Source organism: Poecilia mexicana, unplaced genomic scaffold, assembly GCF_051168715.1.
Source record: "Poecilia mexicana isolate PSO_F unplaced genomic scaffold, ASM5116871v1 scaffold_2, whole genome shotgun sequence".
NCBI lineage: Eukaryota > Metazoa > Chordata > Actinopteri > Cyprinodontiformes > Poeciliidae > Poecilia > Poecilia mexicana.
The window spans coordinates 43,435,265-43,461,836 of NW_028263371.1; the positions used below are offsets into that span (position 1 = coordinate 43,435,265).

At 37.0% G+C, this 26,572-nt stretch overlaps 1 protein-coding gene across 2 annotated transcripts in view; it reads left to right on the forward strand.

Annotated features, from left to right (window-relative positions):
• Positions 1 to 26,572, forward strand: part of kcnh7b (potassium channel, voltage gated eag related subfamily H, member 7b) — a 41,841-nt gene that overhangs the window by 13,918 nt on the left and 1,351 nt on the right. The window contains exons 3-15 of one of the 2 annotated variants that reach the window (XM_088001261.1): positions 2,382 to 2,537; positions 6,865 to 7,305; positions 9,623 to 9,834; positions 11,206 to 11,631; positions 13,264 to 13,663; positions 13,801 to 14,000; positions 14,178 to 14,180; positions 16,246 to 16,498; positions 19,415 to 19,630; positions 20,173 to 20,259; positions 20,393 to 20,554; positions 23,193 to 23,349; positions 26,173 to 26,353. In XM_088001261.1, coding sequence (XP_087857387.1) covers positions 2,382 to 2,537; positions 6,865 to 7,305; positions 9,623 to 9,834; positions 11,206 to 11,631; positions 13,264 to 13,663; positions 13,801 to 14,000; positions 14,178 to 14,180; positions 16,246 to 16,498; positions 19,415 to 19,630; positions 20,173 to 20,259; positions 20,393 to 20,554; positions 23,193 to 23,349; positions 26,173 to 26,353 — 2,894 coding nt within the window. Of the gene's footprint in view, positions 1 to 2,381; positions 2,538 to 6,864; positions 7,306 to 9,622; positions 9,835 to 11,205; positions 11,632 to 13,263; positions 13,664 to 13,800; positions 14,001 to 14,177; positions 14,181 to 16,245; positions 16,499 to 19,414; positions 19,631 to 20,171; positions 20,260 to 20,392; positions 20,555 to 23,192; positions 23,350 to 26,172; positions 26,354 to 26,572 lie in introns of both variants that reach the window. The other variant, XM_088001270.1, reaches the window with a different exon arrangement.

Here is a 26,572-nt window from a genome sequence, read left to right on the forward strand (position 1 = left end):
TTAGCACCATATTAGGTATGCTTTATTCAACATGGAGAGGTGAGCTAGACAGAGTTGAGGTAGATGCTCATCTTCCCACAGGACAACCTCAAACATAAATCCATAGTTACATTGGAATGGTTTTAGAATGATTTAGATATTAGTCTAATTCATAATTTTTAACAAGATCCAGAAATGACTGCTTACAGATGCTCTCCAAAAGCAGATGGCCAAACAAAGTAATTAAAAAAGCAGGCTGAATATACATACATGGTAAACTTTTTGTATTGTTATGTAAAAAGAAAAAAAATGAAAACCATGTGTCATTTTCCTTCACATGGACAATTATGCACTAATTTGTGTTTTTGTGTCACAAGGGACCCCTTCCCAAAAATACTCAAGTTTGTGGCCATGAATAACAAAATGTGATAAAGTTTTGGAGAAACACTGCAAAACACTGCATGTGATTCTGAGTGGAAACAGGATCCGAGTAAAACCTGTGTTAGTATGTCTGTTATTTTCTGTGCATCCTATTATTCTTTCAGTTTTTATGTTTTTATATTATCTGTATGTCCTTTGATAGAAAAGTCAAAGGACTTTTCTGTCACTTTGCTGCTAATGTACGGAATTTCCCCACTGAGAGACAATAAAGGTTATTTCTATTCTATTCTATTCTATTCTATTCTATTCTATTCTATTTGTATTCTAGTCTATTTCTACAAATGTATCAATCTAAACTTTGTTTTTAAGCTGCTATTTGAGCCTGGTCTGTGTGAGGAGTAGTTGGAATACTGTCCAGATCTTTAGAATAAACGTGCCTGACAGTGAAGAGGCTCATATAAAAATACATTTCCTGGAAGTCAAAGAGTCAACACATTGAGTTCTTCGATTGCAACGTTAAGGGTCTTGTTCTCAGCAAATAACCGTGTTGTACAGATTTCTAGTATTTTCTCCACTAGCTAGAATGAAATAAATGTTTGAAAGACCAAGATATAATCGAAACATTTCTTATCCTATAGTTTTATTAGATTTATTAGAGCAGGAATATTACCTGTATTTTTCCCAGAGAAATGCATTTTTTTTATGCAAGAGGATTTTCTAGTAAAGGACAAACAGCTGCCCTGCCCTGATAGCCGTGTTCCTCTTCATCATGAAATACAGTGAGGCAACCATAACACGAGGCTGGATGTAGTCCACACCTGCTGGTCCTATTATCCTCACACTATATATGCAGCTGTATGTTGCACTATTTATTCCCATGGGTTCACCTCACACTATACACTTGAAACATTAAATATAATTGGTTCTCCAATAAGAATTCATTCAAGTTTTTTTTTTTTTTTGGTTTTTTGTTTCCTATTCCATTAAAATCATATTAGGGTATTTCAAAATTGACAATGCATCACTACTTTCATTCGTTTAGATGCAGAAACCCTTCCAACGCATTTCTGGCATGTTGAGGCAGAGCAAGCTCGTTATATTTAGTCAGACACCAAGTCGGCTGCTAATGAATGCTGCTGGCAGGGTGTCTGTGAGCCCCGAGGAGATTACAGGGAACACTGATAATGTGTGTCCTCTCTATAAATGAGGAAGACAGCAACCTACACAGACAGATCTGCAGACTTTTCCATTTGGACTGTGTCTTTTCTGCCCATACCAACAAGATGCATGCTGCTGTTTCCATATAGCTTCGAAAAACACTAATCTTATTTTCGTTTGAATTCATGGTGGGAATGTCCATTATGTGGTCAAGGATTTAATGGTTTATGAGTTAAAACACTGTCAGAATTGCTTTATCCTGCTGGTCACTGATCCGTTATGTCAGCTTAGCCGCTGCTGCACAGTGGCTATTGTGATGCTGTTCAGAGCTCAGCGGGTAGAAAGTTTTACTATCGGGGCCAAGAGGTTCAACTGCAAATATCCTGCACAAATTGATTGTTCTGTTTCTGTCCTTAAATTGATTGTAATAGGGCCAACCCATTTAAAACATCCCTCTAAATCTTATTCCCTCTCTATTCTGGCCTGGTAAGTTTTAATTCACCTTCATCAGTTCCATCTAGCTATCTACCTATTCATCCATCTATACATCTAGTTCTCTCTTCATCTACCTAGCGTTTTTGCTAAAAAAAATAGTGTAAAGTAGTTTTAAGTGTAACAAGTTTTTAATGTGTCCTTTCTATGGGTTTTGAAAACAAAACATTAAACTCAGTCACTCCTGTTGTAAACTACAAACCTTTTCACAATCTTTACATACAATTTCCCATCCAAACACTGGACTTCGAGGACATTGTTTCAGGTGATGCTTATTAGACGGCGCATGTTGAAAAGTTTACAGTTCTTAGGCTGACCTTTAAACCTAGTGATTTCAGTTGTTTGACACAGATATTTTTGTTCTCTTTCAGGGTCTGACTTTCAGTGTACTACTCACATAATCCCAGTCAAGAATGAAGAAGGAGTTGTGATGATGTTTATTTTAAATTTTGAATACGTTGTGGATGAAGGAAGTGACCACTCCACAGAGAACATAAGCCCTGCATCCCCTACAAAGTCAGATCAAAGTGAGTATCAGATATACCAGGAGTTTATTATTGAACTTCTATAAATAGCATCATATCTTTCCATTCTTTGGTCGCCTTGTACTAGGACTGAGTGTGCTTAACATTATTATCACTTTGCTCTAATTAATTGTTCCATAAAAAGATTTTCTGCCAGGGTAGAAAAATAAAAATGTGAATTACATTTATTTTATTTATTTTTTATTTTTTCAGAAATAAATCTTAGAATATTCCATGATATCATATCTCTTTCAAAAGAAATACACCCTGACTTCAAGTAAAGTCATCTGGTGGTAAACAAAATATACCTGTGGTCTGCATCTGCATCTTCAGAGCCACAAGGGATTCTTTGGACCTTAATACTTTTTTTTCTTAAATTGACAATGAATGAACTAAAGTATTTTTTTGTTTGTTTTGTTTTGTTTGGTTTGGTTTGTTTTTAATATAGACATAATAATAAATGCAGTGTTTCAGGTCTTTTTTCATGGGAGAGTTGTAATGAAATTCCCAAAAAGAATAACACTAAGAGTACCTGTAATATATTTTAGATTACCTTTTCTCTTCATTAGGTTGGAAACTACTAAACGTGTTACATCATCATTTTATCATTTGAAAAAATATATCAGTATATTAAAGAAGAAAAGGTAGATATTGTAGCCAATGCTTGTTTTGTTTGCAAAGGTTTTCTGTTTTTAATTTGTCAAAAGTTCATGGAACTTTTGGGCTGGTCTTGGACTAAAAAGAGTCTTTGGATTCTAAAGTTTGGAGACCCCTGTTATAATCTTACAATATTGGAATCATCTGCAGGTTTTACAATATATATAACGATGCATTTTCAAAAATGCAAAGAATCTGTTTAAACATTACATTTTAAATTCCAGGCAGCCATGTTAGATTTGTTGATCAAGATTGGTAAGTAACCTGCAACTCTCCCACTTTAAATTCCAATTTAGGCGGGTCTTTCTGTTAACTTTTTCAAACTAAAATTTGGAAAACATAACTAATTGCATCCTTGACCCAACAGTGCTAATTGATAAGAATGATTTGTTCTTCTTTTGTTGTTCTAATGGCATAATACAACAAACTGACTAGGTGCTGAATTGTTGTCTTCAAAAGTCTGCCAGTATAGTGCTACTGTGTCTGAAAAACCTAGAGGTTGGAGTCCTTGTCAAACGGTGTTTTTGACTAAATTCCCAGAGGGTTAGAGTCCCAGTTAAACAACGTTTAACTGAAGTCCTAAAAGGGGCGCGGATTTTAATCTTTTTATCTTGTTTTAATCCTTTTTTTTTTCAAAATATCTTTCTCTTTCTCACTGTTTATTCAATGTCACGTGCTGTTTTTATTTTAATTATGCAAAGCACTTTGAAATGCCTTCCTGCTGAAATATGCTATGCAAATAAAATTTGATTGATTGATTGCTTTGTTATGAAAAGTTTGAGAACCATTGGCTTATTTTATTAGTCAGCTAGCACAGAGTAGCTTACAAAGTTGCAGTAACAAGCCCCATGTGAACACAGGGATAGAATGCTGTGCTCTGCTTGTGTCTTTGTATTTTCTCTTTGGGTGTGTATCAGATGGTGCAAAAACAATGAAACATGCAGTTCAGCAATATTCTTTTCTCTGTCTCTAGGGCTCTTTCATTTAGCTTGTGTTGTACAATGTTCATATGTGAATTTTATGCCTCTGCATGCAGCCATGCCCCTGTGTTTTATGCTAGCATTGTTAATCAGAGTTGATGGCTTGTGATGAGGTTTCAAGAAGAGAACCTGTGGCTACATGAGACAGATGAACATACGATGTGACTTTAGATTAGTGGAGTCAGAGAGAAAGAGTCTTCATTACATGCGCGCGCACACACTTACTGTATGACCTTAACGTTGTCTTTGACTTTGAATTTCTCTTACACAACAGGAAGGAATTAAAGTTGATTTCAGGCTGCACTCAAGACTTTCCCATTGAACCTGTACGTGAACTACTGTTTTTGCAGATTATGAGTTTCTTTCTGTAGATTACTATAAAATCAAACATGAATATGATTGTTTTAGTATATTATTTTAGTTGCAAAAAACTATTTACACTTCAAGTTTGTATTTACTCGTTAATGGTTTTATATGTTCAAAAGAGATATGTATTGCAGTATCGCTTACATTTACACACCAATGCAAAATAGTTAATGCATCAGCTGCTTTCTGGAAATATGTTTTCTGACACTATTGCATAAGTTGAAAGACTTCTGTAAGTTTGACATCAGAGAATCAGTCTATGCAAGCTTCAGTATCTAAAATTACTCCTGGTAAACTAATTTGCTTCTTCTAGCTATCGCCAACCGCTTTATGACAAACACTGTAAATGGAGTTGGAAAATTGGTGGTCTTCACACCTCATCTTTTAATGTGCAGTCCCATTACAGCAGGGCAATATTGGAACCGCTCTTTTATGAGATGGAGATTAAACTGTAATTGCTGTTATATGCGTCTCTAACATTGTCTTGGGCTCATATTTCTGAAGGAGCAAAACAACCACAAAATTGTTCTTCCTGCCTAATTGCTCCCGTTAATGTTTCATTGCATATATTGCCTATAGGACTTAGACACAAACAAGTATTCTGCATTTAACATTTTTTCTTGCTTCCCGTGTAACATATTTTTGAAAAAGCTATTTGGTGTTTGATTTTGTAATCCCCTGAAGCTCAAAACATAGTTACTGATAATCAGTTTTCAGAAAAGGAAGATGTAGGTTTTATACTCCTGAGTCTCTTTATTAGACTCACCTTTCCAGATGGGGTACATTCGACGTGCTCCTTTTAGTTTTCTGGCATAGTGCAATATCCTGCTGGAATCAGCTGTCATGAAGAAGGGTCATAAAGAGATTAACACAATCAGCAACCATGTAAGGTATGCAAGATCCAAAAAGTCCCAAGTCGGGACTCTAAGTGGCTCAGTAGCAGAGCGGGTGCACCATAAACAGAGGCTGCAGTCTTCAATTCTGCTACCGTGTTCAGTTCCTTCCCCCTGGCCAACTACTGCATGTTCTCTCTTCTTTTCTCTACTCTTCTTACTGTAAACCTACTAATAAATAAAGGATACTGGTAGCATTAGTGGCCTTGAAAAGGATACAATACCAAGTTTGTATTTAAAGGTTGAACTTGTGCCAGGAAAATATCTACACACCATGACACCACCACTACCGGGCTATGAAGTGTAGGTACAAGGCAGGATGCATCTATGCTTGTCCCAGTGGTCAATGTGTTGGGCAGAGATTGTTTTCCAAATTATTTGTAAAGCGTGGTTATTTTGGTTCCCTTTCTATTGTCTAGTTTGCCATTCCCCTTTGACCTCTTACATTGAAAAGACATTTTCCTTCACACAGCTGCCACTAGACTTTCTCTCCATTCTCTCTGAATGAAGAAGATGGTGGTTTGTAAAAAATCGTAATGAATCGGAAGTTTTAGAAATACTCCAACCAGCCTTCTCGTTCTTCTCCATTCAGTTTTAACGTTCAGTTTTGCTGATTTAGTATTTGGGTTAGCAAGCGATCAAAGACGTATTTCTAATGAAGCGGCCCATGAGTGAATATGGCTCTAATTATAATTATCTCAGACTCTAACAATTCTTATAGGAGGCTGTAAATACCACATTTATTTGCTAGTTCTGTAAACTGGGCCATGCTAAAATACTGTGGTTCAATGGGAGCAGAGGCCATCTTGCAATTAAAAAATTATGGGGTTTGATTTGAACCTCCTTCTGCCACATGTCCCCCTGGGCAAGGCACTTAATCTCAAGTTCCCTACTGATTTGCAAAATGCTGTATGAATGTCTGCATGTTTGTGTGTTTGGCTGGTTGAATGTGGCTCTAGTGTAAAAGCACTTTAAAGATTCGGTGTGACTAGGAAAGGGCAATGCAAGTCCAGTCCAGTTTTAGCAAAAATGTAATAATAAAGTAAACCGTCCAATATGTGATTGAATACATGTTATAAGCTGCTGAAAATGTAACAAAAAAATTGGTTTGTCATAGGGGACTTCAACTATTAGTAGGTAAACAGTGTTATGCCATTTATATGTTTATTAACTTACAACTTAAAGCTCTTTGAACATTGTGGAAATTGGTCTGAGCTAACCTCACTCTGGTGACATGTACATTCATTTTGTTTGAGGGTTGACAGCACAGCAGCTGCGATAATGTGGATGGATTTCTTTTTGTGTGTGTTGAATGCATTTTAAGTTAATGTCATACAGACACTTCAGTGTTTTGTGGATGTACTGTTGAACTTTAAATGTCATTTCAGTGCAGAAAGATAATCAGTATATCGACTTTCTTTTCTCATTTGATAGGAAGGAGCAGATTCTTTCGCTTCCGTCAGGTCGCCTTGAGCCTGATGAATACCAACAAGCAATCTCTTCCACAAGAGGACCCGGACGCCGTAATGGTGGATTCTCCCAAAGAAGATGAGGACTCGGTGGCCTTGGAGAGCTTTCCTTCACCCACAAAGAGCATTTGCAGTCCTACTGAGGCCAATGACACGCGTGCCCTCATAAGTTCTAGCCACCACTCTTCCCAGGCTAGCATCGGCCCTGAACCACTTGATCATTCATCCCTCAAAGTCCCGTGGGACAAGCTGTACCAGACAGAGCCTCACCAGTCCTCCACCTCCCTGTCAAACACCTTCCCCAGAGGCAGCACCGGCAGCATGAGGAGAGCCTCATCCATCCATGAAATTGAGGGCTATAGCTCCAATTCAAAAAGTGTATTCAGGGACCGACATACAAGTGAAGGTACAATTTCTAATTAGAGACATTAGTAACTCAGGCTGTGAGGTATCCGGAGTGGAAAGATTGTATAACCTGTTTAGAAATTCAAACTAAATCAAATAAATGAACTGGCTTGGAGAGTTTTTTGCAAAGAAGTTACCGACTCATTAAACTTGGGAGGTAAATTCTTAATAATGATTAAAAAATAATAGTAGTGCCCAAAAGCAATGTAACTGGGATGCAATGGAGAATTGGGAGAGGAATCTAGATGCAAAGACAAGTCTTACTATGCAGGATTATGTTTAATAATAAGTGTATGGTTTAAGAAAAATAGATATAAACTAGGACAAGGATATTAGGTCATAGTTTATGTAAATGCATTCATTACATTCCATCTAGTGATCTTGTTTTTAAGAAACAAGATTTAAGTCGTGGTCCATGGATCTGTATTAGATGTTAAAATGGCTATATCACGTCATTTATTTATATAATATGATAAATAATAAGCCTATTAGCTAAAAGTTGATTGAAAATTGTTCAACCCTATTGAGTAAACTGATATCTTTTACTCCAGACAGCGAGTCCCTTGATAAAATCTTTCCGAGAGCTTTAAAGTCAGCTTTAAAAAATTAGATTTTTTGCTAAAATGTCAGTTTGCTGTTACATCTAAACTTTATAGAAGTTATCATTCAAACATTATGGACTACTCAGACAGCCAAACGTTTTGGATGGAAGTTGTATTCACTTAAAAGCAGTAAAATAATAAGGATAAGTGGCAGCTGGCTAATGGAAGTCAAGGTAATGTAAAATTTATAAACATGAAAGATATTCACTCAATTATATGTGTTAGTAGTTAGGTTGTTGGGTTAAACATTACAAAAATTTGTTAGTTTCAGTCAGTCCAATTTCTTGTTTAAATTTATGAAGCAAAGCTTAATAGTTTGGCTTAGAGCCATGTGGGTGATCATGGAATAGAGAAAACAAAAAACATGGTATATCCCATCAGCAAAACAAAAATGAATGATGGGATATAAATATGAAATATAATCAAAGTCACATTTTATGTAATGGATTTGTGCTTTTTTTTTGTTTTTCTCTACCCTTTTCCAATGTACTTTGCTTGTTCTTTGTTTTCTTTTAGTGTTTAAGTTTGTTAGCGGGTTTATGCATTTTTCCCTCCTTTTGCTACTTTATGTCTGATTTTGCTTTTGATTTTTTTTATATATTGGCTTTTTACCAGACTTAAATTTTTGCTCTTCAAAAGCTTCTCTTAAAATGGAAAAGTACATCAGCAGCTCTGTAAAAAGATTACACTGATTGAATTTAAATTAAAACTGGATTTCCTGCAGATACGTTTACCAATGTGCACCAAAGGCACATGTGATATCTTGATGTCTTGAAGCAAACAAAATGTGGAAACTGAAGAAAGGAGTTTGAAAAAAACAAGGCAATCAGGAGCTGATTATTCTGTCTTTACACCAATGCATATTCTAAGAATCAGAAATACTCCATTTCCAATAACCCCTGTTGTGAACATAATCTAATCATTATTGTAGAAATATTTTTGAAAGCACAAATAATGAAGGTCTGGACTGATCAGAATACTTAAATGTTTTGTTGAGGACTTCTGAAACTCCTGCAGGACTGTGTTTGTGTCAACACTTGTCCTCAAACCATGAGAGTTTGCTTTTAAGATGCTAACATTAATGTGTGTAATCAGCTACAAGTACTTTTTTTTTTTTTTTGTGAAAACACATTTCCATTATTTTGTCATAGCTACTAAAACTGTTAAAGCTAACACAGAAAGTGTTAAAATTTGCAAAAGTGTGGAAACTCCTAAAGAGCTGCTGGAGAACATTTGCCAAATGTTGATCTAGTGGGAGGTGTGCTCTTTTCTTGTACTTGTTTTTCATTTGGAACTAAGTGGGACATAAAGTAAGAGGGTTTTCTCCACCTGGTTAACTTTTCTTATGAAAGTGCCATGTTTAAGGGGATATTTAAAAGAAAAAATATCTGAGAGAAAATCACTTACTATAAACATACTTCAGTCTCTGTTATGTCTTAGTACAAAAAAGATGTTTGTGATTTAAAGTTCCTTCAATTTTAATTTAGTCCACGTGAGCAAAACAACAGATCATTTTACTATTATGGTTTTAATGTACACAATATTCAATAGGCTCTGCTAAGAATATTAACTTGGAAAACAATTAGTTTTTAATTGTTGGATTACAAAGATTTATTTGAATTTTTTTTATGATTTTATGAAATAGAATTAATTAGATTTGTCCTAAAGATGATGATTTTGCTGCTAAGATAAATGCTCTCTTCCCTGAATCACCAGGCCCTTTCAACCATGTGAAGTCCAGTCTGCTCGGCTCTACCTCTGATTCAAACATCAACAAGTACAGCACCATCAACAAGATCCCGCTGATTGCACTCAACTTCACAGAGGGCACCGATAAGAAAGCTCATTCTCCCCCAACCTCAGAGAAAGCCATCATAGCACCAAAAGTCAAAGACAGAACTCACAACGTCACAGAAAAAGTTACACAGGTGAGATTAAAGATTTTATCTTCAAGAACAGGTCAAACTCCAGCCCATTATTCTAAAAGCCGATAAGTGCTTCACAAGAATAGATTGATCTCTTCCCACTCTAAAAGCCGCAAGAAGAAAATGACACTATTCTGTTTTTGCAGTCCTGGTTTGGGAGTTCTTATACGTTGTTCTCAATCCGTATTCTGAGTAGAGCTTTATTTTTGTATGGTGTCTGAGAACTATTAAAAGGGTGTGTTGTTATGGGAAAGACCTATGAAGGGTTCCTGGGAAATCTGCACTTAGGTCTTTCAAATTCTAAAGAAAGACATAAAATATGAAACTGTTTGACATGTCAAACATTCACAGATTTTTAATATCTCAAACCTGCTCACATAGTCAGAAGGATCTTTTACCACACACACCGTGTGTGTGGTTCTGTCAGCTGAAACATGAACATGGATAAATTATGATGGGCAATGCTAACATGACACAAGTGGGGGATTATTTACTCAAGTGACTCATTCATAAGCTGGACTTTAAACAGACATTTTAGATAGCATAGCGAAAAAAGTGCAGTTTGTTACTGCAAACAAGTAATTGCAACACTAAAAAGATCTTATTCCTGAATATTTTATGATAATGCTGATTACACACATTTAATTTGCTCTCTTTATTTTATTTTCCTCCGCAATGTTCGCATCACTCTTTGTAAGCTTTAACATTTTATCCATTGTGGGTACTATGCACTAATGTATGATGATGCAATAATGACAGATTTGACATTGCACAGTTTTGTTAGTGACATGCTTAGACATGCATGCCACCATCTTAATTAAATAATTTCTTACACTTTGATGTGAGGTTTTGAGGCACTGCTTCATGACGGGTGGCATGGCCAAATTTATAATTCACGTGTATGTGCTGAGAAGAACAGACCAAAGAAAGAGATCCAGAGCGCCCCATTATTGCTGATACGCTATTTTTCTGCTTTTAGAGAATCCCATCTTTGTCTAACATTTGAAAATAAACTAATAGGAAATGAGAGAACAACTCATGCCCCTGAACACCTATGACAAACTACAGTCAAGCCAGAGTTCATCCATCTTAAAAAAAATCAATCACGCTTTGCTCATTAAAGAGACTGTGTGACAATATTTCTTCTTTTCCTCAGTTAATCATGTGAACAGTGATTTAGTCGACTTATTATTATCCTTTAGGTCCCTGAACTGTTAAAATTGCTTTGCAAATTTGATTTAATTCACCAAGAAATCTTGACTGTCAGAAACAATAAACCTGTCAGAATTTCACTAGAAATTAAACTCTATAATTCTATAGTTCAATAGTAGTGAGAGGAGTCGTGTTAAACTGTCTCTCTTTCCACTTCTCCAGGTCCTTTCCCTTGGAGCCGATGTACTTCCAGAGTACAAGCTGCAGGCGCCTCGCATTGATAAGTTCACCATCCTCCACTACAGCCCCTTTAAGGCAGTATGGGACTGGCTGATCCTGCTGCTGGTCATCTACACAGCAATCCTCACTCCTTACTCTGCTGCTTTCCTGCTCAATGACCAGGAGGAGCAGAGGAGACGTGAATGTGGCTACTCCTGCAGCCCTCTCAATGTTGTGGATTTGATGGTGGACATCATGTTCATTATTGACATCCTCATAAACTTCAGGACCACCTACGTTAACCACAACGAGGAAGTGGTTAGCCATCCAGCTAAGATAGCGATCCATTACTTCAAAGGCTGGTTCCTCATCGATATGGTTGCAGCGATCCCCTTTGATCTTCTAATCTTTGGCTCGGGATCGGATGAGGTCTGTTGTTTTGAATGTGTAGTCTATATTTTTGTACCCATTTATAACGCCTTTGAGCTTTTCTCACATCATCCACGGGATGTTTGCTCTATTAACTGGACTAGTTCCCAAGGGGAGCTCCTCAAAGCTGGAATTTTCCTCTGGCATATGAAAGGATTACTTCAAATTTGATATTTTTCTCCCTTAGTGTATTTCTTTATATCTCCTTTTTTTTTCTGAATGGTCCTCATTCTGGTATCCATTTACATGGATTAATGGCTTACCGAATCGCAATCAATGGTGCATTTATGTGAGGACCCGACCAGAAGAGTTATGCACACAGCTGGCCATGTTAGATGGTCATTGGCAGGCTGGCTGCCAGCTCTGTCAGCTTGTTTGTCTGGCAGGAGATTTCCCCTAAGGCTCTGGATTCACTTCAGGGCTTTATCGTGCTTTGTGGCCACTCCATTACACCAGAAAAGCTCCTTATTATAGACAATAATCATCTTTTCTATCACTGCTGCTGCTAGTGCTGAGTCATTTCACTGGATCACAACAAATCAAAAAGGAAATGGGTTTCTAGTTTTGTTTTTTTTTCTTTTTTATCCTTTCACAAAAAGAAAAAAAAATGTCTGGCTTCAGCAAATTGTCACTGTAATCGACACATTATGATGACATCTCAGTTCACAGCTTCTATTTATAGCTTCTCAGCTTTGGTGTTTATAAATTTTAGACTGATCATGAGAAATTCAACTCGGCTTCATTCTCACTCACGAAGGGAACACAAGGAAAGCAGATGGTTTTTATGAGGCTCATTTAATTTAGAAGCTTAACAAGACTGCTAAAAATACTTATGGCAAACATTAATTTAGGATAAGATTTATAAAATGTGAGATTCTGGAGTCCTACCAAAAGACTGATATATAGCAAGAAATGTAGATGTATCACAGAAACATATTATATATATATTACATTCAGATTGACTGAAGAGTAATTTCCGAGTTCTGCTAAGGAGTATTATATAGCGTTCGCAGCTTTCTGCCAGAATTGGCCTGTATTTAGCTCCATTGATCGTTTAATTAACTCTGATCAGCAGCTCAGTTCAATACAGGAAAGTATCACACTATCCATGTAGTGTCCAGAGGTAATGCTGACGTGTTTATTTTGTTCCTGTGTTCTGGTGATGCTGGATCTAAAGGCACTATATTAGATCTAATATTAAGATCACATGGTTTGGAGTGATTGGACTAATTTTCCAGTACATGGCAATATAGCTAACAAACACTTATTCCAAATGAGCTCTTGCTGTAGTTTTAGTCCCTATTCTTAACTACCAATGTTTGTGAACCATACCATCTCTCTCTCTCTTTCTTTATAAAGAGAGACTCTCTGACTACTTTTCTTTCAGTATTACGGCTCTTTATCCATGTCACCACATCTGAGGGTGTACTGACCCTAACTTTAGTCAAATCAAGCATCACTCAACCATGATACTTTATACTGTGTCATTATGCATTTCATTATTTGTCTACGTATAAGTTGACGTAATTTCCAGCAAAGTGCAAACTGACTGTAATTTGAATTGACAATGCTAACGTACAGACTACTGTCATGTAAGTGCTGACAATCTTTCTTCATGTGGCTTTTCTGCAGACAACCACTCTCATTGGCCTGCTAAAGACAGCCAGGCTCCTACGATTGGTGCGTGTTGCAAGAAAGCTGGACCGTTACTCTGAGTACGGAGCTGCTGTTCTGATGTTGCTCATGTGTATCTTTGCCCTAATTGCCCACTGGCTGGCCTGCATATGGTACGCTATCGGCAATGTGGAGAAGCCCTACCTACAGCACAAGATTGGCTGGCTCGACAATTTGGCATTGTCCATAGGGAAGAGATACAACTACAGCGATCCTAACTCTGGTCCCTCCATCAAGGACAAGTACGTCACCGCCCTTTACTTCACTTTCAGCAGTCTCACAAGTGTGGGCTTTGGGAATGTTTCTCCCAACACCAACTCAGAGAAGATCTTTTCCATATGCGTCATGTTAATTGGTTGTAAGTATTGCTGTTACATTTAATCCTCTTCATTTTATTAGGCATAATCCTTGATTAATGTATCTCTGTTCTTGTAATTATTGTTTACATTACGATCTGCGTTTCAGCACCTTTTTTGATCAGTGTCTTTATTTCAGCCCTCATGTATGCCAGTATTTTTGGAAACGTCTCTGCCATCATCCAGAGACTGTACTCTGGGACAGCCCGCTACCATGCTCAAATGTTACGGGTCAAGGAGTTTATCCGCTTTCACCAGATCCCAAACCCTCTCAGGCAACGGCTGGAAGAGTACTTCCAGCACTCATGGACCTACACCAATGGCATCGACATGAACACGGTAAATTAAAAAAAAAAAAGAAAAAAGAATAACCAACCAACCAAAAGATAAATAAATAAAAAGAAATACTTGCATTTATCCGTCCTTGCATTAATGACTGTTTAGGATGCTAAAAAGAGCTTTCTTTTTTTCCTTTGCTCTACATCTGGACTATCATCTCTTCATTGGTAAGAGCAGGAGGTACATCCATTTGCTCCATTTGTTTTGTCAATAATCTATTTGAATATTATAGAGGAATTTAAAGATGGAGCAGATTTAATTTCCAGGAGGTTAACCCCTAATTCTCGGAATGTCCAATACACATCCAGTGTAAAACGGAGCCAGAATTGCTATGCAAGTCAGGTTCGGTAACGCCATTGGTCAAAGCTTTCCAATACACAACAGTAGGGCTGGAATGGTATAAAAATCTGATGTAAGAAGTAAGAGACAAGACATTTTGGATTTCTGAGACGATGAAAATGAGTTGATGAAAATGTGATGTGTGAATCCGCAGATGTGCAAATGTCTTCCTGTGTATCTATGAGCCGAGAGAATGGAGTTTATTATTTACGTATTCCATGAGTTTAGCACCTTTAAATTCCTCTATAATATTTCTAAAAGAAAAGACATAATTGTATTTCAGAACCATTAAGCTCATGTTGCAGGAGTTCATGTGTTATATTCATGGTAAATTTAAATATTTTGTTCAGAGCTAAAAGGGTTTTATTTTCTTTTTTATTAGAGCTGTACTTATAATGTTACTTGGATGGGTAAAAATACTTAGTAATTCAGATAAATAATATCAATTGTGTTTACTGTATTTTCCGACCATAGTACTATTACAGTACATTTTTTTTTTTTACATTTAGCTAAAACCTGATTGGAAATAATCCATATCGTTATAGATTGTTATGTTGTCATAAGTGGTTAATGTCTTAATTGCTGTAGGTAACTTGATTTACCATAAATCTAGTAGTGGGTGCTGGACGGCTCAGTTTGTTGTACATGTGCAACCAGCTGACTTTTGTAAATGTAAAGCAGTGTAATAAGACTATTACAAAGGCTTAATTGAAAGCTAATAATTCAGTTTTACCCTATTTAACTGCTTTTCTCTGACTGGAAAATTTATTCTATGTTCTGTTGTTAAAACAAAATGAAGACGTCTTTAACACTGGAGTTGTTTTAAGATGGTCCACTTTAGTCTTAAGCTGCTTTCATGCTCAACCACTTCAGTCTTTGGAGCAAAGTAAGCTAGATTAGCCCTGAATGAAGATGCCTGCTCAAAATATTAAATGTTTGACATATGAGATAAAAAGTTATGCATCTTGGTCAACTTTTTGATCAACCAATAATAACTGTTTCACTTGACTTTCTCTGAAACAAATCCTTTCACAGCAAGAAAGTTTTACTTAAATCCATAAAAGATTCAAATCCATTTAGTTTGTTGGTGCAGCACATAAACAGTGGCTACTACACAAAATTAGTTAGAAATATATTACTTTACATAAATAAAATGTAGAAATCAACTCAGTTCCACATTGATCAAACAATAGCAATCATCTTTGACTAAAAGTCAGTCATGTCTGATAGACAGAGATTTAAACTAAATAATTACCTAGATAGCTTAAATTAATCAAAGTGTCCAATGCCTTTCTCCATAAAATGTTTTTTTTTTTTTTTTTTTTTCAAACTAACCAATTTTTATTTGTCCATTTACATTGTGATATATTCTTTTATATTTTAAGTTGAAAACCTATTGTTAAAAATGTTTGAACTGGATTGGTAAAATAAAATGATCATCATTTTGGTTTAGATGATGGAATTAGTGAGCAAAATGACATAATGAAATGAGCAAATATAGACATGTCAGTGCTTTTGGCTGCTAGGAATGTCTACGAAGTACATAATCTGCACAGACCAAAAAAATGTAAAGAATCAAAACGTAAAGATTTTAAAAGCTACAACAGCTATGGTTTCTGAGGAGCTATTTACTAGTGTAGTTTGCGAAATGATAGGATTTTCTTAGTTTCACAAAATATGTTATGATTTTGCATTTACTGTTGGATTCTTTCTCAGTTGTTTTTTTCTGGTGTGTTGTACCATCTTCAAATCTCAATACCATTTTCTTCCTTAGTGAAAGTGTAGTTATGTATCTTGTAACTGAGGACAGCTTCCACTCTGTAGGATATAGCTTATTAAAGCATTCCTGTATGGAATATAAACTATTTTTGAGCATTTTGCTGACAGAGATGTTTGTGTGTCACAGGTGTTAAAAGGTTTTCCTGAATGCCTGCAGGCAGATATCTGCCTCCACCTTAACAAAAATCTTCTAGAGAACTGTAAAGCTTTTGAAGGGGCAACCAAAGGATGCTTGAGGGCCTTGGCCATGCGCTTCAGAACCACTCATGCTCCTCCTGGAGACACTCTGGTCCACAGCGGCGATGTTCTAACGGCTCTCTACTTTCTGTCCCGTGGCTCAATTGAAATACTAAAGGATGACATTGTGGTGGCTATTTTAGGTAAATATAAATTTTAATTGGCTATTTTTACTGCAGCTTTGCAAAATCCATTATAGCTGTTTTTACTTGGATGGATGGATGGATGGATGGATGGATGGATGGATGGATGGATGGATGGATGGATGGATGGATGGATGGATGGATGGATGGATGGATGGATGGATGGATGGATGGATGGATGGATGGATGGATGGATGGATGGATGGATGGACTGCAATGCTGTGGGCAGTGTAAACTGAGTTGCATAAAGATTGTGTTTGTCTGACCTTTTGCTAGAGTTGAATTATTTATGCATGTGGCGACAGTCTCTGTTAAACATTAAATCCTCAACTCTTTTGCAATAAGTGATCATCTGCAAAATGTCAATATTACCTCCTGTATCAGGAAACACAGTGAAACCTCTGAATAGAAATTTTATTTGCTCTAATGTGAAATGTGTAAATGTAAATTTTACATGTAAAAGCTGTTTTCCCATGAACACTGAAAGAAATGAAACTATTGATCTCCTTAGGGATAAATTAAATATATTCTATTCTATTCTATTCTATTCTATTCTATTCTACTCTAATATGCTGTAACTCCCCAATCATACCTATCAGAAATGGGAAACACAATCAGAATAACAGTAATTTTTGTAATAACAAAAAGCTAGAAGTATTTCACCAAATGAATAACACAAAATAATAACTATAAAGACACTGAGACTACTTGTTGTGGCACACATGATACAGACAATGGAGAAATGGTACAGGTGGAAAATATTATCTTTTTGAAAGAGTAACCACTTCCATTAGGATATCAGGAAAATTATTAGGAGATTCTCCATTTTAGGGAATACAGATTTCTGTGGACTCACTTTCCAACACAACTCCCACACATTTAGGCAAGGCTGTATCAAGTTCAGGTCAGTGACTTTACAGTCTGTGCTAGCGCTCACATCGCTGTCACTGGGCTTGAATCTAATAATAAATTGTTCCCTGGCTGGAAACAATTTATAATAATGTGCATCACACTAACATTATACAGATTTATGTTGCATGGTACAACAGCTTTGTCTCATTTAGGCTGCGAAAAGGAGCATTACACTTCTCACCTCTTTGATGGCTCTGTAAGGGAGAGCCACCACACCGTCATCGGCTTCTTTGCTGATATTATGACAGCTGCAGGAAAAGCAGGAAAACCACAACAGGGTAGACAGCTCACATGCAGCAGCAACACGTGAAGCCTACTGATAACACAAAGCCAGGTTTGCCAGAGGAGTGAAGCTTGGAGGCTCAGGAGGTGAACACATTTACCTCCTGAGCACATTCTCTTCTCAACTCTTTGGTGGGAAGAGAAATTATGGATATCTACGCAGAATTCATATATAATGAATTATATATAATGAATTATATATGAATTATATATGAATTATATATATATATATATATATATATATATATATATATATATATATATATATATATATATATCTCAAATCTATATTTGCATCCAAATATAGATTTGGATGCAATTCCAGCTTTAAGTCTTTAAAGATATGTCTTGACAAGCTTCGCACATGGTTTTCCTTTCCATCAGAACTTAAGTCAGATTATAAGGATCTCTAAACATCAATTTCCAGCTTGTGTCAAACATCTTTAATTAGATTTAGGTCTAATTATGTCCTCTGTGTAGCGTGTGGCAAGCTGCATGTGAGGTGGGATTTGGCTTCTTCACACCAATTGAAAAAATTTGCCAGTTTTCTATAATGGCAACATTTCTGGAGGGGGATGACTAATAGTTGTCCTGTCCACACATTGACCTGCGGTTCTATGCAGATACTCGATTGTTACCATGGGCCTCTTAGCTGTTTTTTCTGATTAGTGCTATCCCAGTCTTGGTCTGCAGTTGTGACAAAAGCTTTCCATTTTCAGATGACTTGTGTGAACAATGCTCTGATATAAGGGGTTATTACATGAAAATGCAAAAGAAAGTTTAAGAGATCTTAAACTTTTGTGATCAATAGTGATTTTTTTCTCTCTAATTTGGAGACATGGAATGCTACGGGGTTATTTTTTTCTATCCTCATTAAGTCTCTATACCTTATAGTGGATATGCTCATAATGCCCAGACACTTTTTTTCTCCCCTAATAACGCTGCAAAGCTGGTTGCATTGGTATGAAATTAGTCTGCTGCACTAACGATTATCTAAATCCTTGTGTTGAGAGCTGCTTGCCGGGGAGAAATGTATCACTCTGTGTGCGGTTTGCCTCTGCCGTAGAAAGGTGTCTGGTGCGTGCTGTGAACGGAGCACTGGCAGCCAGCGTATCATATCTCTCTTTCCTGAACCCCTGCTTACACAGTTGGCATTTAGTGAACCCCACACTGCAACAAAGGGATTTTTCATGATGGCCTTTAGACTAGACCTCTTGTCCTTTGCAGAAACGGGTCTCTATTTAAGTAGAAGGGATGCTTTTTGTACCACCAATTGAAAACTAAGCCTTTTGTACAGCAGAATCCGTGATATTATGAGAGTTCGCCGACGAACTGGCTTCATTATGCGCAGTCTCCAACTCAAATATTTCCTTTGAAGTGCACAACAAGTAATGTGTGTCAATCACCAGCAGCCCTCTCTTTTACTGCACATCAAAGTTGCTTTGTGTTAGTGCTTATTCCTCAGGATGAATAATGGATCAAAGATAGAAAGGCAGCTGATGCCCAGGCCTTGGGAGAACATCTTCAGAGAGAGAGAGAGGAGACCCAGTTTGATTTTCATTAACCACAAAAAAGAAGCACCTCCTCTGCCCTTTGGAGACAAACAACAAACAGATTGATGTCCCACTGGAAATCTAACACAAATTCTTCTGTGTAAGCACATAGGTATAGAGGAAGTATTTCTCCCTTTCGCTAATTTTATCCCTTGTGTACCCTTAACAGGAAAAAATGATATATTTGGAGAAATGATCCATCTTTACACCACACCTGGGAAGTCCAACGCAGACGTGCGCGCTCTGTGTTACTGCGACCTGAGTACCATTCAGAGAGAAGACCTGCTGGAGGTGCTGGATATGTACCCAGAGTTCTCGGACTATTTCTTCAACAACCTGGAGCTTACCTTCAACCTCAGAGACGATCCAACAAAGGTTGAAACGCTTAAAGCCGTTTAAGAAAACACGCAGATTCGCTCAGAAGTTTGTGTATGCTCATTAAGGTTATCTGTGCCATTAATTTTACATTCGAGCCCGTCGTCTTTTTGCCGTGGAATTACACAACAAATTGCAACAAATTACTGAAGTGAGTTCTAAAAACAAGAAATAGATGCTGGAGTTTAACTTTATCCAGAGTTTTGATGGCTATGGAAAGACATGAGTTCTTTTTTTCTTCAGCTTGCTAAAATTAAACCACACAGTAAATTCCAACTTGTGCACCCAACTCAGTTTTATTTTGTAAATCAAAAAAGTTGTTTGTTTTATCTTCAGTCTGACCCACTAAAACAAATGATTTAAAGTAATTAAAATATTTACGCCTTTTTTGCCAGTTATGAGCAACCTTAAACTTCTGAACGCAACGGTGTTTTGTGTTTTCAACTATTGAACATTTGTTGAAATCTAATTTTTTTTTTTTTTTGCACAACTTCTGAATTAGTAAAAAATATTGACCATTTTATTTAGTTATTTCAATCTACTCTTTTTAGTCTGCTGGTGCCCAAGAGGGTGATCCAGATCCCGATGATAATAGAAGCATGAAAAGAAGAATCTCGTTCACCCCAGATACACATACAGGTTAGTAAAGATTTGCAAGGCATGCACAGTTATTAGAAATGTGCTCTTTATTATTGTCTTTTTAAGAATCTGTGATCTATGTGGAATATGCCCTGTTGTTTTCCCCACTGACTTCTTGATTATTTTCCCCCAGAGGAAAACAAGGAAGCAGATAAAGATATTCAAAACGAGAGAGGCTCTAACTCCTGCCTGAAAAGGTGCTCGGTGGCCCTGGGTTCTTCCTCACTCAGTGTTCCAGTGCTGGACTCAGACCTTATTGTGAGAGACGGCATAGACAGAAAACCCTCTATAGAAGGTAGGATAACCTATTTATAACTGTAGTGCAGAAATAATTTCACCTGCAAGCTATTTCTGAGAATTTACTGGGTTCGAAGTGGATATGACCTTAAAGATGAATGTGGTGTGTGATTTTAAAAAATTACTTTGACCTCTCAATTTTTTTTGACAAATGTCTTGGCATTGATTTTTTTTTTTTTTATCTTTTTATTTTTCCAGGACGTCAGACTTTCTTGTGATCTTTTACAATTGTATTGATCATTTGTTCTCTAGGTTTTCTGAAGGTTCCCAGAGCTTTTCTTTGGATTCACTAATTGCTTGTCTGGTTTTCACATCAGAACATGACAGCTGATTGTGCAGTGTGTGCTTAAAAACTGAAGAAACCAGGAAAATGGAGGACACAAAGGAAAAAGTATCAGGCTTGAAAAGTCTTAATAAGCAGGAGGGGAAAACGTCTAACAAAGATCTGAAACAGGACTTGAGAGATGAATTCCCCTTCACATGATGCTAATACCTATTTGGAAATCATTTATTATGCTAGAATAATATTGTCAAACTCTGTTTAGTAGTGTTCATAAATTTAACTAACAATTTTGGCAATCAGCTCATCAGATATCAAAAAATTGAATTCAAATTAAAGTGGTCCTTTGCAAAGCTGTCTGTTATGTGTGGACACAATGTTGGTTTGTCTTTTTGGATTAAAAGGAGCTTTTTTACGAGTGAATGATTCATCGATCAGAATTAGGTGGATTAACACACACACACACACACGCACACACACAAGAATAATTCTCTAACGGTCGACTGGTACAAAGTTGAAAATGATTGATGAATGAGCTGAAGAACAAAACATTTAAAGGACCTTCAGAAAGACTGCAGTACTATTGATTAAGAAGACCACAAAAGGTTACAATAAGTTGTTGCTTTTTGGAAGCGATGTGTAAAGAAATTAAAAATTATTTAAAGCTTTGCACAGAACTGTAAATTGATTGATTAGACATTAGGTACAGATTGCTATTTCCAGAAAAGAGACACTTTTGCCTTCAAAACAGCCTAAATTCTTTGTGGCCTACAGTCAACGGGGAAACTTTGAAAGATTTTGGCCTCTAGTGTTCCCCGCACAGCTACAGTCAAATAGTGAACTTCTCCTCAACACACACGAGAAACCAGAGTGAAAACAGAAAACAGCCTCGAACTAAACTGCATGACATTTCACTAAGCAACAATGCAATTTAATGCAGATGAATAGCTGTATGTCTGACATGAAGATATTTACTTTGCAAAAAGAGACATTTTGAGAGTAAGGGCAAAGGTCTGAGTGTGAGCTGTGACAGTTTGAAGAATTAAAACTAATCTGGCTGTTAAATTTTGAAATTCCAGTGCTGGTTAAGTAGAGCAACGTAGTGATTGCTGGAAGCATTTGGATTAGACTCTTTTAGGCAGGCAAAATTGGTGTGAAAACGGTTTCATTGTTTTAAAATTATAGGGGCGTAACAGTAAACACAAATCAATGTTTTCTACGTACCTTTTTGTTTGTTTTTCAGCTATGGCTTTGTATATTTTCAGTAACTTCAGTCACATTTCTTTTCTCTTATTTCATTCTTATAGATTCAAGAACAATAAAGCCACTTGAAAATTGTCAGTGTTTAGGGATTTTTGAATAAGACTGTGCCAACATTTTAAAATAAAAGTTTTTCAATCACTTTAGAGTTGTTTTAATGCAGGGAATCCACTGTACAATTTGAACTCAAATACACCATAAAAAGAATAAAAATAAAAAAAAAAACAATGCAACTGGTGGGACACCTCTGACACTTGAGTGTCATATACGTATATGCTGTGTGGCATTTTGTGCTGGTTGAATGCTCCGGGCGGCTGGTTGTGGACTTTTTTCTCAAGTATCATTGATCACTTGGGGAGCGAAGTTAAGTGTAATGTTACATGACTTTGTTGCTGTCAAAAAACACCAACAACGTTTTGCTTTGGTCCACTTCTTTTTCTTCATAATCACTGTGGCTGTCTGAGTAAGCTTAATTCTCTCAAATAGCAGACTTTGGCTATAAGCGGACAATGCTTCTGTTTTGTTTAAAACAAGGAGGTTATTGTTGAGTACACACATGAGCTGATTTGAAAGGGTTGATCTGAAAATATTAGCTAGAAATGTGTTTATCATTACACCCCTGCAAAAAAGCATTATATATAATAATCTAAAATACGGATCCTAAGGACAACCTTTTCCAGTCATCCTGAGGTTCCTTCTCATTTGAAGGCAGTTGCAGATCTGAGTGGGAAAAACAATCTGAAGACTGGTCAGTATTTAATCTGTGCAGCTCATGCTTTGACAAACCCACCTGCAAAGAACATTCTTTTAGATAAAGCCCGGTCGTTGTTTAAACCCACAAAAGGGGGGCACAGCACATATCGCAGGACAGCCGGCAGGAAACTGCCGTGTGCCCAGCAGAGATAACAACAGGGCAAACATTTGTTGCAGAGTCCACCTGCAACAAAAGCTTGATAGATTACAAGGACAAACCTACACACAGCTCTGGAGCAAAGATTAATTGCGTTCTATTTTGGTTTTCTTTTTGTGTGGTGAGGACGTTGTTCTGAGCCACATATGAAAAATGTAAAGCACATGTGTTGGTGTGGTTGTCCAGATCTGCGCTGTGATAAATGGGCCTGTAAGAAGCCTGAGGACTACCTGGATGAGTCAGCACAGATCCAGGACCTGAGAGAGGACGATAACTCTGCCAGCGAAATCACATACGGCGAGGTGGAACAACGCTTAGGTCAGCTTCAGGAGCACTTAAACAGGTACAAGTTTTTAGAGTCAGCAAAATGAAGGTCCATCCTAATTTGTCTGCCATAGTCTATGAAACTTTATTTATTCATACAAACATGATGTTTTTTGGGGGGCGGGGAGGTTTCAACAAAGATATAGGTAGAAATCTGTGTGGATTTTTTTTTTCTATTCATTCTTTTAATGAAGTGGAGGTTGCAGCTGCTGTCTTTGTTTGGACAGATATAGGACAGAAATCTCAGTGCACCTATATTTATATGTGGGGAGGCACAATAGCAAAGAGTAAGAATTAATCTAAATCAGAAAAAAATAAGAACAAACCGAAAATAGCTAAAAGTTGTTGAAGTGTATGCAAAATTTGCAAAGTTAGATGCTAAAGCTATATGTAAATAAAATTATGAATAATTGTCAGGGGATGTGAATTTACCCTCTAGAAAACAGAGACATGCTGATGCTAATGTCTAGAGATTTTCCAGTGATTAATGGTTTAGGTCAAGGTTAGAAAAACGTATTATTGCTCATTTAGCTTTACAGATTACACATAAACTTCACACATAGGATTTATGGTGATGAATTTCTAAGTACATTATAGGTTATAAGATGTGGTGAGGCCATTATTTGAACCCAAATAAGTGGATTGTCCGAATTCTTGTGACTTCAATTAAAGTTTTGTATGTTTTGTACTTACATTTGGGTCTCTACTGCTTCTAGAAACAGTCCAAAAAAAATAAAACCCACTCAGATACAGCTTACACCATCCTTGCTGGATCCACTTCTTCTGCTTCTGGGTCTGACTCAGGGTCAAAGATCTACACTTGTTGTGCATCTGTTTGCAGCCATTTTCACATGCATAAATTGCGAGCATAAGCATTGAATTGGGAGGCGTGGCCAGCAACAGCTTATTTGCATAATGTGACAAGAGGCCATAAAACAGCTCATTCTGAACCGAGGAAGTGAAATCTTATCTGAGAATGATGTCTTGCAAAAGATGTAATTAACGTGTTTTGAATAGACTTATGGGCCATACAAAATTGAAGGAAGCATCATAATAAGTGCCCATTAACTTTTTTTAAGCTCTGCGTACGACAATGCATAAGCTAAAGGGTAGTTCGAAAAATGTTCATGTCAAATGAACAAAACTGAACTCAGACAGAATTGAACTTACCAACCTGAGTTCAGGCATGTATAAATCTGACAAGGGGTAACTAACACAATGTTAGAGATATAATCCATATCTCTAACAAAACTTGGACATGGACTCTAAATACAAACTGCTAACAACTTACAAAAAGCTACTTAAACTAAAGAATGCACATTTACGCCTCTTTAGCGTGAGCTAGCGGTGCAATCCAATAAGCCCCTTTTGTATTTAGCTGCTTTGAAACCTGGCCACCATTTTTGGTTTAGCCTTGTAGATCGCTGAACACCAGTATATAAAAGACGAACTAACCAAATGCATTGAAAGTGCGCACTTACAAACTGGACTAATTAGCAAAATAAGCATTCTTAATGGGTTAGCATGGATGAAAATAGGCGCAAATGCACATATTCTGCTAAATGACAATTACTGACTTCCATGTTGCGTGGTCACCTTGAACATAAAGCTATTTAAGAAAGATATTCAGCCGACACTGGGGGAAGAAGAAGCAGAAGCCACGTTTATGCACCTACCACTTCAAAGTTTTGTTTTTTTTTTTTTCACTACTTTCCTTTAAGGATGACATAGTTCATAATATTTTTACATTGTCACCTCCCACACTGTTAAAAGGACAGAAAACGAGCATTGCATGCCCATGAGTAGGTGGAGGAAGACAACGAGCTGGCAGAATCTGTTGTAGGAATCAGAGTGGGAGGCTGGATCTACTGGAAGCAGGATACACTGCATCTCCACAGAACCACAGCATATTAAACTTGAGAATGAGTTGGAGCTAAGTCTGTGCTATTTTTAAGAGGTGTTAAATAGAACAGAGGAGAAAGAAAGTGATGACTAAGGACAAAGTCTGAAAGAGAAGTTTAAAGTAAAATCAATGTTTTGTTTTTTTTTGTTTTGTTTTGTTTTTCCAGGCTGTTTTCTATAAACAGACATTTTATTCTCACCGTTTTGTGAATGAGGAATCGCGTCGTCCATAGATACTGTACCAAGCTTGCAGCCACCTGAACTTGCATGAGTTTATTTTTAGCTGGGATTGTAGCAGCGAATGTGAGAAGGTATCACGGTTCCTGAAAAGTGGGATAACTCATTTTACAATGCACAAATAAAACATCTCATCCACTGCACTACACCTCACCTTAGTTTCTCCCTAATGCACACTGGCTGCAGGATCAGCAGCACTTTTCTGTCACGTTGAGTTTTTTTTCTGGCTTAACATGTCTGAAAGCATATGGCAGAGGAAGGAAAAGGGGTGATGTAATATTTTCTGTGAAAGCTTCTTGAAAATGCCCCCCACCCCCTCTGCCCCTCAAAATCAGTTTGTTACATAAAAGGGAATATGTTACTGCTTTTGAAATTCATTGTACCTCAGATAAAATAATTGAGTGATATCTGGTCCTAATTAGATTGACTTAACAAATATAATAAACTAATTTGCACAATAAATGGTGAACTCACACCTCCCACACAAAGCTCATTATCACTGCTTGCTGGAGCAGTATTAGTCTTCCAGCATGTGTTTCCACACCTTTACATTCTCTTTCATCAGTCCTCCGGAAAAGAGCATATAAGCTCCATCTACCGCTCAGTGACATGCACCGGGTGTTTTTAGCCCTCATTAGACTCAGCCAGAATTCAGCTCGTCTGGTTTTGGTAATGCTAACTCATTGTTTTGGGTCTTTTTCAGGTTGGAGTCGCACTTGATATCAGATATTCAAACCATCCTGCAGATGCTGCAGAGACAGCCGACTCTAGGACCCCCCGCCTACAGCACTGTGACAGCCAGTCCAGAATATCAAAGATCCGCTGTGAAGGTTCAGCCAGTTGCTCTGTCTGCAAGCCATTTATTCAGCCATACAGACACTCAAGTATGAAGGCTTTCTTTGATCAGAAGTCTGAAATTTTGCTTAAGTGTTTATGTTTGAACGTTATCACATTAAGTCAAGTTGAAACTATAATCTTCTATGTTTACGATGGAATTTTTTTCTATTATATCAAGAAGCAGCAAAAGGTGAAATCCAAAAAGTGTGACATGGATTTGATTTTTTTTTTTTTTTTACTCTGATACATCTCTATGAAATCAATTA